At 40.0% G+C, this 13709-nt stretch overlaps 1 protein-coding gene across 1 annotated transcript; it reads left to right on the forward strand.

The window, feature by feature from the left end:
- The first annotated feature begins 486 nt into the window (after positions 1 to 486).
- On the forward strand, positions 487 to 5249 carry LOC307096356 (spindlin-3-like). Its single transcript, XM_079765961.1, is given in 4 exon segments — positions 487 to 705; positions 1076 to 1846; positions 1849 to 1919; positions 1921 to 5249. Coding segments are annotated over 3 exon segments (924 nt in total). The 5' UTR covers positions 487 to 705; positions 1076 to 1077; the 3' UTR covers positions 2005 to 5249.
- Positions 5250 to 13709: the final 8460 nt, after the last annotated feature.

The following is a 13709-nucleotide window of genomic DNA, read 5'->3' on the forward strand; positions in this document are numbered from 1 at the left end:
AGAAAAAAAAATTATCCTCAGGAAGTAAAGTCTGGGAATAACCAGGGAGTTAAAATTACCTAGAGACTGGGTCAAGATGGCAGACTGAGCACTAATGCATTTCTCTCATTTTACCACAAATCCCTTTAAATGACAGGAAGGGCAGGTTTCTGTATATAAAGAATAACTCCAGAAAAGCACGGGGTAAAGGAAAGGGCGAATTCCTAGAAGATGGAAAGCAGATGGGGCAGGGGCACCGAGGTTGGGCTAAGGTAGTGTGGGAGTGGGGAGCCCAGGGGCTCTGAACTGGGGAAAGAGACGCTAGGGGGGAGGTGAGCGGGGCTGCTCCGGATTTGGAAAGGGGCAGGTCCAGGAACCAAGAGGCGCTTCCCAAGCTCCGGGCAGAGGTGGGCGTGAGAGTTGGGGGAGGAGGGCACACGTTGTTTGGCAGGAAGGGGAGGCCACTCTCCTGGCAGGAAGCTGAGATACAGAGAGGGAGGAGACTGCTGCAGCAGTAGCGGCTGGTGGGATCCCGAAGTGGCACAGGGGCCTCTGCTGCCGACTGGGACGCAGCGGGCCCCTGAGCTCCGTGCTGGAGACGCAGCCGCCATCCTCTTCGCCTGCCTGCCACGCACTTCGTCTAAGGATCCTCCTCCTCCACCAGCTTTTGCGAGCTCCCTTCTTGGCGCCTGCTGATCATCTTTCCCCTCCAGGCACACAGCGAAGGTAGCAAAGTGCCTGATTTGGGCACGTGAGGCTTTGGGGAGTCTGTGCCACTTGGCACAATGTTGGAAGCCGGGTGGGAGGAATAGAGGATGCCCCCTATTTCTTTGACCCTAACGGCAACTCTCTCTCTCTCTCTCTCTCTCTCTCTCTCTCTCTCTCTCTCTCTCTCTCTTGCGTAGCTGGAACGAACCGGGGAGGAAGGTTACTGCAGGCACACGCCAGGATACCTTGATTTCCAGCCTTCTGGAGAAACTTAGGCGTGGGTGCACGGAGTGCACTAATTAGGAGACAAAGCTCAGCGTGTCATACTTTGAATTGATTTTTTCTCAATTTCCTTTCTTGGCCTGCCTTGCAACTGTGCTCCTCTCAGGCATGAAGCCGCCGTTCGCAAAGGCGGCTGCAGAGCAGCGGTCCAGAACAGGCTCAAGGCATGCCGGTGTGCCCGTTTCCGTGATGAAGAGAAAGGCTGCACACAAGAAACACAGGAGCAGACCCCCCTCCCAGCCTCGGAGGAACATCGTGGGCTGCAGAATTCGGCACGGATGGAAAGACGGAGATGAGCCTCTGGTACAGTGGAAGGGAACCGTTCTGGATCAGGTACCTGTAAATCCCTCTCTGTATCTTATCAAATATGATGGCTTTGACTGTGTTTATGGACTGGAACTGCATAAAGATGAAAGAGTGTCATCACTTGAAGTCTTTCCTAATAGAATTGCATCATCTACCATCAGTGATTCACACTTAACAGAAATTCTGATTGGCAAAGCAGTGGAACATATTTTTGAGACAGAGGAAGGTTCCAAAAATGAATGGAGGGGGATGGTCTTGGCTCAGGCACCTGTCATGAAAACATGGTTTTACATTACCTATGAGAAGGATCCTGTTTTATATATGTACCAGCTCTTAGATGATTATAAAGACGGTGACCTACGCATCCTTCCTGAGGCCAATGATTCTTCTCCTGCAGAGAGGGAGCCAGGAGAAGTCATAGACAGCCTAGTAGGTAAACAGGTGGAATATGCCAAAGACGATGGCTCCAAGAGAACTGGCATGGTCATTCATCAGGTAGAAGCAAAACCCTCTGTGTACTTCATCAAATTTGACGACGATTTCCATATCTATGTCTACGATTTGGTAAAAACAACCTAGAAGTCATCTTGAAATTTGCCAAATATGTGAGACTATTTGTAAAATCTGTGCACACACGAAGTCTTTGATTGCTTTCCAATTTGTAAGAACCATCTTCTCGCTTTCTGCATGCTTTTTGCCTGGCCAAAGAAAAAGGAACTGAGACTCTGACATTTTTGGAAGAAAGCTTTTGCCCTTCTCTCCATCCTTTTTTACAGGTTCCTTCCCACAGGAGAGTGATTGATTTATCTAATTAGTGAGAAGGGTAAAGTCTGACATCCATTGGCCCATACTTCTATCTTTGCTGGTGTTAATAGTTTAAATGTAGGTGAACACCTGTTGCCTCATTCTTTTGGGCGCTCGGACTCTCTCTACTCATTGAACTATGAAGCTTCCGGAGATATTAGGTATGACTGGCTGGGTAAGTTTCTTTGCAACTTTAACTCTTCCCTGTGGTCATCTTTTGACCTATTGATACTGTGGACTCTTAAAAATATATAACATGGAAGCCATTTTGGTCTCCTGTCCAAGTTGCATTTTCAATTCTGTCCATACTGAGAGTAAGATGAACATATTGCTCCCTTTCTGGTTCTTACATCTATTGCTCAACTTGTTGCAAAATCAAGAGGGTAATTACTTTTCATTTTAGCATATAAGTATAGGCTGAGAAACCTTATGAAATTAATAAGAGGGCAAGCATTTGGGAACTGAACTCCCAAGTGGAGAAATCAAGGTTTTTCATCAATGGTATTAGAGCCTCTGTTGTCTGCAATAACTCTGGGTAGGACCTGTAGACATGGAGTGGGTTTTAACACACGCAGGCCCTGCAGGCAGACTTTAGCACAAATAGTCTTTGCCAACCCAATGGAGCATTAAGCCAGGATTTAGCTAGAGTTCTCGGTCACACAGTAAAGCCTGAGTTTATCAAGTGTTGTCAAGTCTGTCCAGGACCTCAAAATTAAAAGAGCAAAAACCTGGAATCAGGCTTAGATACAGATTTCTTTCTATACCGAGAGAGACTCAGAACTTTTAGATTAAGTTTTAGATTTGATTCTTAGGGAACTTTTGAGTCCCAGCATATGAGGTGGGCAAGACACTTGCTAGAACTATGAAAGACTTCCTCGTATACACTGGTGGGCTCATCTTTTATGTTGTCCTAGAAGAACTATGGAACACATAGATTAGAATCAGTGCCAGATGATCAATAAGCTTAATGATATTTTAAGAGCGTAATGCTGGCATTGGTAGATAGAAGTCTAATGGGTACTTATTAGTGTTTTGTTTTTCAACTTTTTCCTGTTTGTTGTCTGGTCCTGAGATACTCATATGCACAAAAGGGTGAGCCCTACTGTGGCAGAAAAATAAGTAATGGAATGGGTACTGTACCTTCCATTATTGAAGGCACTGGTAAAGGCTAACCAAAGCCTAGGGGAAAAGGTTAAAAATAAGGTTTTGGAGAGAAGCACCTGGCAAAAGCCAACATTTTCACACTGGATCTCTGTACAAGCTCCATTAACAGTAACAGACAGGCCTTGGACTTCTGCAAATATGGGGCTGGGACGTGTGGCAATACAAACACTTGGGAAATATCTTCCAAGTTAGTTTAAGTTCACAGGTCATGGATTCTGGACTGCTACCACAGACAGACTAGCATCCTGCTGAGGATGAAACCAAGAAAACAGTCTCTTTTCTCCCATGTTTTCTTTGTCCTATGTATTAAGTCCTGGTAACATAAGTTTGCTTCCAGTGACTGGGAACTAGTGTGCTTTCTAATTTTGGGGTGTGAAGATGATACTGTGGTCATCTTTTTTAAAATATGTTTTTATTGATTTCAGAGAGGTAAGAGAGAGAGAGAGAGAGAAACATCAATGATGAGAGAGAATCATTGATTGGCTGCCTCCTGCATGCCCCACACTGGGGATCGAGCCCCCAACCTGGGCATGTGCCCTGAATGGGAATAGAACCCGTGACCTTCTGGTTCATAGATCGACGCTCAACCACTGAGCAACGCCGGCGAGGCCTGTGGTCATCTTTTGACCTATTGATACTGTGGACTCTTAAAAATATATAACATGCAGTTGTGAGGTTAGATTAATTCAGCTTCTAACGTCCTGAAGGAACTACACCTAATCAAGATGAAGACAGCCCAGGCTGTGGCTGCTGAAGGAACCATACATCTGTCCAGACATCTCTGTGGGATCCGTATGGCTGAAATGAGAAAAACAAGAAAATGTGAAAGGCAAAATTTTGGACTTTAATTCCTTTGGACTTTAAAATAGAAATTTAATTAGGAGCATTCCTTTCTCCCTTGGAGTTTAATCATTAGAGTGGGTTTTGTATAGTTCCAATTAAGGCATTTTCATTATGTAGTTGACATTCTAATTTTTGGAGTATTTTAATATGCTATCTTTGGGGTTCATTGTGTAATCTTTGTAAACTAAATCATATAATGTGGTTGGACATAATTATAAATTAGGGATAAAATAGTGAGTGAATTTTCAGCCTGGGGTATAATGTAGCCTTGGAATTAATTTTAATGACTGCTCTATTCTGACTTATTTCAGAGCCTTCTAGGGTCAAAAGCAGAACTGCTCACCAGTCTTCCACAGATGGAAGCAGGATATTCCTAAGATAATGTTGGTCTTCCCCATAGGGGACAGCCATAGTCTTGGGTGTTGACCACTATGGCTTAGAGAACAAAAATGTCCATGGATATGATGTGATCTATCTTATGTCTCTCTCCATGTTCCTGACTCAAGAAAAAAAAATTAAAGGACTCTCACAAGTATTTGAAAGAAAACTTCTACCCTCCTCCACTTGCCCCTCATTCAGTCTTCCTTCTGGGAGGAGGAATAACTTGGTAAAATTGAAAAAAAAAAGGGGGGTTAGTATGGATAAGCAGCCTAGTCCTCTCTTGGCTCTTCAGCTCATTTTCTCACAGCAAGGTATGGGAAAGAAGGTAGCTCTTCACTACATGGCTGAGTAAATGTCTACTTTCCACTTGGGGTAGAACTACATTTCAGGCTCAGGTCCAAAGCATGTTCTCCAGTCCAGATCTATCAGTAATAAAGCTGGTATCGATTTTTTTTCTTTTAAAAATGTTAATATATAAATTGTTTTTGGAGAAAAACACCTGTTTCTGGTAAAAATGCAATGGTACTAAAGGTTATAAAGTAAAAACTAATTTTCTTTCCCCCTTCTCACCCTTACCTCAGTCCCTCAGTCCCACTTTTCAAAGGTAACCACTGTTACCAGTTACTATGTATGCTTTCAGAGATAATCCATGTATGTACAAGCATATTATGTATGTATGTGTGTATATCAGTTTTTTATACTAATGGTGGCATATTCAGAACATGCTGTTCTGAATTTTGCTTTTTCACTTAACAATATATTAAAGCTGATATTTAATCCCACTTTGATGCCTGTGAGTATTTTTTATTATTTATTACAAAGAGGAAGGGAGAGGGAGAGAGAGAGAAACATCAATGATGAGAGAGAATCATTGATTGGCTGCCTCCTACATGCCCCCCGCTGGGGATTGAGCCCACAACCCAGGCATGTGCCCTGACCGGGAATGGAACTGTGACCTCCTGGTTCGTAGGTCAACCCTCAACCACTGAGCCACACCAGGCTGGTGACCTGTGTGTATTTTTTAGTTGATTTAGAATCTAGAGGGGAAGGGAGGTGTGACTAATTCAAACCTCCAAACCTGAATCTGGTTTAATGAAAACTTACACATACCTGCAACCCCACCATTTCTGCCTGGCAAATTTTTCTAACTAGTAGAAAGTGAAATGTATGTGAACGTGATGGATTCTGTGGAAGGAACTCCTTGAGAGAGGCCTGCATATTTTTATTGAGGTAAGTTAAAGGGAAACTCAACTATAAATTGAAGCTGTGGGGAAAAGTTAAGGTAATATAATAAGTAACCCAAAAATGAACAATATTTTTTTATTCCAACTTGCACTCACGTATACTGTCATATGAAAATTTATGATAGTTTTTATTTGCCTTTTCTAATAGAATGCTTTACTGCATGTAACAGGAAACCTATTTTAAACAGGTTTAAACAGTTACCAAACATCATTAATTCATGTAACTAAAATAATCCAGAGGTTAGATGGGCTTCAGGCATAGTTTGATTGAGGCTCAGGCTCAGTGTGTGATTATTAAGTGTTTTCCCTACTCTATATGTCAATTTCATTCTCAGTTTTCCTTTCCTCATGGTAGCAAAATTGGACCAGCAGTTCCAAGCTACCACAGTTCCAGTCTAGACAAAAATAAATAACCTGTGTGCTATGATGCATTCTGAAATGACTTAGGTCACATATCTGGATCAGTCACTGACGTCTCGTGGATTAAATGCAATGCACTGAATGGCTTAGCCAGGGCGTGTGTTCCATTCCTGAATCCTAAGATGTATCTCCTTAGAACCAAATGGATTCCTAGTAAAATCAAGGGCATGAGGAGTGAATGCCCTGAACCAATCACAAATACCTAGTATTGCTTCTTATTTTGGGTAGCAAGCGTTCAGGGACACCTCTCTTCCCACGTATCTACTTTGAAAAATGCTCACACCTACATGTAGTGAATTTATGTTTTCAAAGGGGAAAAACCTAGTCTTTTCCAGTTACTGCATTTTAGCATTTAGATCTCTAGTTGATATGCAGCCATCTTCAGATCCATCATCCTAGCAGTCTCGTCACCTGCAGTTAAATTATAAACTACCCTTCACCCCAACATACCCAATATGCAATTGGGAAGAAATAACCAGGGGAAAGCTACCATTTTAAAAATGGAGGAAGTAGAAAAAAATAGTTTCTGGTTAAAAGAATATCATAACCTGTTAGACAAGGACTCCCTGCCCTGGAAGTAAAGTAAGTCCTCTGGTCAGCCAGCCTCTTTTGGTTCTCTCAAAAGTTCTCCCTTGGAGACATATCTTTCTGGGAGATAGAGAGCTTTACCAGGCTACTTCACCTTATATCATCTTGTGCCTGGAAGTTCTGGGGTTAAACTGTTGTTGGCTAGAATTGGACTTTGTTTAATATAATAGTTCTTGCCCTAGCTGATTTGGCTCAGTGGATAGAACATTGGCCTTCGGACAGAAGGGTCCTGGGTTTAATTCTAGTCAAGGGCACATGCCCAGGTTGTGGGCTCGATCCCCAGTAGGGGGCATGCAGGAGGCAGCCGATCAAGGATTCTCTCTCATCATTGATGTTTCTGTCTCTCTCTCCCTCTCCCTTCCTCTCTAAAATCAATTTTAAAAGTTATTAAACATATAATAGTCCTCAAACTTTAGCACATATTAGAATCACCTGGAGAACTTGTTAAAGTACAGATTGCTGGGGCCCACCAACAGATATTGTGATTCAGCAGGTCTAGGGTGGGGTCCAAGGATATACACTTCTAAAAAGTTCTTACAGGAGACTGATGCTGCTGGTTCTGGGACCCCCCACGTTGAGAATCACTAAGTTGTAGGTGGCAATTGTGTGAGGACAGAATCATTATTTCCTTAACTTACCTGATAATAAATTTACCTGGGGTACTTCCTAAAATATAAATTGCTAGCCTCACCTTCGATTCAATGAATCAAAATATCTTGGTAGGCAAGTGGGGAAACCTGAAACAGCTCTACTAGCACTAGACATCCCAGGTGATTCTTAACATCATCAACAATACTGATTGAAAAACACTGGTCTAGGAAATTAAGCCATTTGTGACGATATGGATGGATCTTGAGAGTATTATGCTAAGTGAAATAAGACAGGTGGAAAAGGACAAAAAATGTATGTTTTCACTCATATGTGGAGTAAAATGCAAAGAAGTAACAAAAACTAACAAAGCAAACAAAAACAAACTCAAAGCTACTGACAACATAATGGTGGTTTCCAGAGAGAAGGTGTGGAGGAGGGTGAATTGCTAAAAAATATAAAATATATAGACACAGACAACAGTGTGGTGATGGCCAGAAGGAGGGGGTGTAGGGGCTGGGTGGAGGTGGCTAAAGTGGGGAGGGGATGAGGGACATCTGTAATAGTGTCAACAATAAATAAAAAATATGGTAAAGAAGGAAACTAGGCTTATGTTGGTCAACATGCTATGGAGTATAAAGGTATAAAATTATACTGCTGTGCACCTGAAAATTATATATTGCTATTAACCAATGTTACCTCTAAATTTAATTAAAATAAATAATAAAGAAAAATATTACTGAAGTTCACATAAGGAGACATAGAGCACAGGTACTATGTTTGGCAGAATAATGCCCCCCCGCCCCCCCCATATATCCATGTCCTAATTCCCAAACCCTGTGAGTATGGTATCTTAGATGGCAAAAGAGACTTTACAGGTGTTATCAGCTATCTTAAGATGGGGAGATTGTTCTGGATTATTCAGATGGGGTAACCACAAGGCAGGATCAGTCAGAAAAGGAGATTTGATGATGGAAGTAGAGTCAGAGAGAGGAAGAGAGTGACGGTGAAACAAGAGTGAGAGATCTGAAGATGTTACACTCCTGGCTTTGAAGATAGAAGAAGGGGCCTTAAGCCTAGGACTGCATGTGGCTTCTAAAAGTTAGAAAAGGTAAGGAAACAAATTATCTCCTAGCGCCATCAGAAGGAATGCAGCCTTGTTGACTCAGTGGTATCTGCTGACTTCTAAAACTGTAATAGAATAAATTTGAGTTGTTGTTAAAAAAAAGAAATACTGTTAAAGACAGGCAGGGAAAGAAATATAATCTACAAAGGAACCCCCTAATAGGCAATCACTGGATAACTCAGCTAAAACTCTACAGTTCAAGAAAGAATGGAATAGCATGTTCAAAATGTTGAAAGATATAAGTGAGGGTTTATTTATGTGTGCTATGTTTTGTTCCATTGATCTATGTGTCTATTTTTGTGCCAGCACCATACTGTTTTGATTATTATAACTTTTTGGTATAGTTTGAGATCAGAGAGCATGATATCTCCAACTCTGTTCTTTTTCTCAAGATTGCTTTAGCTATTTGGGGTCTTTTCTGGTTCCATATAAATTTCAGTATTATTTGTTTTAGTTCTGAGAAGAATGATATTGGTATTTTGATAGGAATTGCATTGAATCTGTAAATTGCTTTGGGTAATATGATCACTTTAACAATATTAATCCCTCCTATCTAAGAGCATGGTGTATCCTTCCATTTATTTGTGTCTTCAATTTCTTTCTTCAATGTTTTCAGAGTAGAGGTCTTTTACCTCCTTAGGTAAGTTTATTCCTAGGCATTTTATTCTTTTTGATGCAATTGTGAATGGGATTGTTTTGTTCTGATACTTCATTATTAGTGTACAGGAACATGACCAATTTCTGTATATTAATTGTATATACTGCTATTTTGCTGATTTCTTTTATTAATTTGGTTATTTTTGGTGTATTCTTTAGGATTTTCTATATGTAGTATTGTGTCATCTGCAAATAGTGCCAGTTTTACTTCTTTTCATATTTGGATGCCTTTTATTTCTTTTTCTTATCTGATTGCTGTGGCAAGGACTTCCAGTACTATGATGAATACTAGTTGTAAAAGTGAGCATCCTTGTCTTGTTCCTGACAAAGAAATGGACAGAGGATCTGAATAGACATTTTTTCCCAAAGAAGACAAGCAGATGGCCAATAGGTACAAGAAAAGATTACCAATATCACTAATCATTAGGGGAATGCAAATCAAAACCACAAAGAGACAGCACCTCCTATCTATTAGAATGGCTATTATAAAAAAGACAAGAACTAATAAGTGCTGGTTATGATGTGGGGAAAAGGGGAACCATTATGAATTATTGGTTGGAATGTAAATTGGTTCAGCCACTATGGAAAACACTATGAAAGTTCCTCAAAAAATAAAAAATGATACTACCATATAATCCAGCAATTCCAGTTCTGGGTATTTATCAAAAGAAAATAAAAACACTAACTTGAAAAATGTATGCACCCCAATGGTCATTTTAGTATTCTTTTTCATTTATTTAGCATTGTTTAGGTTATTTACAATACCAAAGATATAGAAACAACCTAAGTGTGCACGATAGGTAAATAAGATGTTTATATATTATACACATACAACAGAATATTATTTAGCCACAAAAAGAATGAAATCTTGTCATTTGCAACATGAATGAACCTTGAGGACATTATGCTAATTGAAATAAGTCACACAGAAAAAGACAAAAACTGTATGATCTCACTTATATGTGGAATCTTTTTTTAACTTAAAGGGGTTAACTCATGGTTTCACATTTCTCATCTAAAAAAGGTGTTTAGCCTCAAATTTTAACAGTGGGGAATTGTAACCCACTCACCATTCTTTAGATGTTATTACTGTAAACACTGACTGTAATATGTAGCTTGTAGATAAACAGCATGTTTGTATAAAAATCCTAGGAACTAACTTCAAAAGATACAGACTCCAACTTTAGTCATCCCAGTTCCAGGAGATTTTGTGACCTTTAATCATAGAACCAGGATGTTGAAGACCAAGATGACGCACATGAGACCATCACTTGACCAGTTTCAAGATCCTTATCAGAATAGACTGTGCTGTCCTGCTCATATATACAGAGAACAGATTGAATGGAGGCCAGAGGCAGGGGTTGAGGGTAGGCAAAATGGGTGAAGTGAGTCTAAAGGTACAAACTTCCCATCTTAAAATAAAGAAGTCATGCGGATATGATGTACATCATGAGAACAATAGTTAATAATACTGTATTGTATATTTGAAAGTATCTAAGAGAGTAGATCTTTAAAATTCTCATCACAAGGAAAAAAAATCTGTAAAATGTATGGTGATGAATGTTTTTATTAATTGAATTTATTGGAGTGACACTAGTTAATTTTTAATTGTACCATTTGTAAATTCCACCAATCAAGGACTAGGGGTGACAAGAACAATGCAAATGCTGTACAATAGGCCATATGTTAAAAATGAATTGCATTAGTCATAGCTGGTTTGGCTCAGTAGATAGAGCTTTGGCCTGTGGTCAAGGGCACATGCCTGGGTTGTGGGCTCAATCCCCAGTGGGGGGCATGCAGGAGGCAGCTGATCAATGATTCTCTCTCATCCTTGATGTTTCTATCTCTCTCTCCCTCTCTCTCTGAAATAAATAAAAATATTAAAAAATGAATTGCATTATTTGCCCAGTGAAATGAGTCCCTCAGTCTATGTAACTCAGAGGGAATTCCCAAACTGGGAATTATTTTTTCCAATAAAAATTTACCTACCTTTAAGGCTGCTGCTCTCCTGCAAGAGAATGCCTCAACTCAATGAGAGAAAATACAAATTATAACTAACATATTTGTATCCCTGAGATTCATGAGGTGGTTTTCCAAAATTCTATTTTGGACAGAGAGAACATCTGCTATATACTTTGTGAGTTACAGTAGGAGACGTTTTCTTGTAATATTGTTTACTCCATGAACCCCAATGTGTTAGTTCATGTTGAAGTATAGGCAATTGATCCCCTTATAGGTAAGATTGAGTCTTCACTGGGTCCAAACCATATCTGTCTGGGTGTAAGAGGTTCCCCCCTTTTGTTGCCATATCTTTTTTTTTTTTAACAGAAGATCAAAGTTCAATACATGGGTAATTCACATAGACATAATAAATCCATGAAAATTCTAAATACAGTGAGGCAACATTGTCTATATAAGGCCTATTTTGGACAAAGGAGAAAGGGGGAAACAAGGTATTCGATTTCAGAAGTGAGAATAGGCGATTTGCAGGCAGTGAGGAAGAGCAGAAAGGAACACACATGGCAGCAAAATTCTTTCCAGGAGACTGAGAAACTACGAGACATGAGGGCGGAGGTATTGAGCAAACAAGCACCTGCCTGAAGCCCTCTTGCTTTCCACACTTAATTCTAATTAGGCGAAGGCTGCATCCTAAGATGCCCTTTCTGAAACAGGTCTCTCTGTCTGGATCTTTTTTATTATAAAAGGGGCGGAGGGGGGTGTCAAATGTTCTATTTGAGTCTTTTTTCTTAATAAACAGCTTTAAATCAATTCTTGAAAAAGCAGCATCAGGGTGGCAGAATGTTGGTCTCTTCATAAGCAATTGTGAATTGTCTGTTAAACCAGTATTCCTTAGGTTGGTAAATTTATGAACAAAGTAATTTCCAGAAATACAGTTTCTTGCAGCACAATTTTTAAAAGAATGCACATACAGTAAAGCTTATTTATTATACAATCCTATGAGGTTGGGGTTTTTTTTTAGTAAATGTAAAGCATTATTTTTATTATTGACAGTATTACAGATCTCCCCCATGTCTCCCCCTTTGCCCCCCTTCACCTAGTCCTGGCCTCACCCCAGGCCTTCACCACATTATGGGTGCATGGGCTATGCATATAAGTTCTTTGGTTCATCTCTTCTTGCCTCCCCACCCTTCCCCTCTGAGATCTGTCAGTCTGTTCCACATATCCATGCCTCTGGATCTATGTTGTTCATCAGTTTATTTTGTTCATTAGATTCCACATATGAGTGAGATCATGTGATACTTGTCTTTCTCTGACTGGCTTATTTCGCTTAGCATAATAATCCCCAGGTCCATCCATGCTGTCCCAAAGGGTAAGAAATCTTTTTTTACAGTTGCATAGTATTCCATTGTGTAAATGTACATAGCTATTTTTTTTAAATCCTCACCAGAAGATATTTTTCCATTAATTTTTAGAGTGGAAGAGAGAGGGAAAGACAGAGAGGAATATCTATATGAGAGAAACACATAGATTGGTTGCCTCCTGCACGCACCCTGATCAGGACATGGGCCAGGGAGGAGCCTGCAACCAAGGTACATGCCTTTCACTCAATCAAACCAAGGACCCTTCGGTTCGCAGGCTGACATTTTATCTACTGAGCCAAACTGGCATACACAGATTTTATATCCACTCATCTACTGATGGACACTTGGGCTGTTTCCAGGTCTTAGCTATTGTAAATAACACTGCTATGAACATAGGAATGTATATATTCTTTGCCATATCTTCTTTTCCTCTTCTGTAGCTGTTTTTTGGAACTGAAAAAAAAAGAATCTTATTAATTTAGCAGGGAGCAAAAAATATTCTCATGTCTGGATAATTTGATTGCTTACTGCTGCTTGTTTTGCTGCAGCATCAGCTAAATTATTTCCTTTGGCTTCCATGGTGGTAGGTTTAGAATGGCCTGAAATATTGATAATTGCAAATTTTCTCAATTGCTGTATGACATCTAATAATTCTGCAACCTATTTTTTAATTTTTATAGACTGCCCTGAGGAAGTTAAGAAGCCTCATTGCTTCCATAGCATTCCTAAATTCATGAATTACACCAGAGGCATAGAGATGATGGGTGTAAATATTGGCTATTGGATCTTTGGTCAATTGACAAGCTCAAGTTAAAGCAATTAATTGGATTTGCTGAACATATTTTATTTCAGGTAAATAAAACCTTTCAGTTAAATCCACAATGGAAGTTACTGCAAATTCAGCTCTGTAATGTCCCTGTTCGTCTTTAAGATCCATCTGTAAACCAAATTAAGTCAATAAGAGTTTCCTGTAAATCATTCAAACAAGAAAGTGTTCAGTAGCCTAGCCAGTGTGGCTCAATGGTTGAGCATCAACCTATGAACCAAAAGGTCATGGTTCGATTCCCAGTCTGGCCACAAGCCCAGGTTTTGGACTCAATCCCCAGTAGGGGGCATGAAGGAAGCAGCCAATCAATGATTCTCATCATTGATGTTTCTATCTCTCTCTCCTTCTCCCTTCCTCTCTGAAATCAATAAAAATATATTTAAAACTAATGCCCCGGTGCACAGATTCGTGCACATTGAAAGGAAATTAATTAGAAAGTGGCCAGCAGGGTGGGACTGAGCAAGATGGGC

The sequence above is a fragment of the Cnephaeus nilssonii genome, assembly GCF_951640355.1.
Source record: "Cnephaeus nilssonii genome assembly, chromosome: X".
In the NCBI taxonomy this organism is placed as follows: domain Eukaryota; kingdom Metazoa; phylum Chordata; class Mammalia; order Chiroptera; family Vespertilionidae; genus Cnephaeus; species Cnephaeus nilssonii.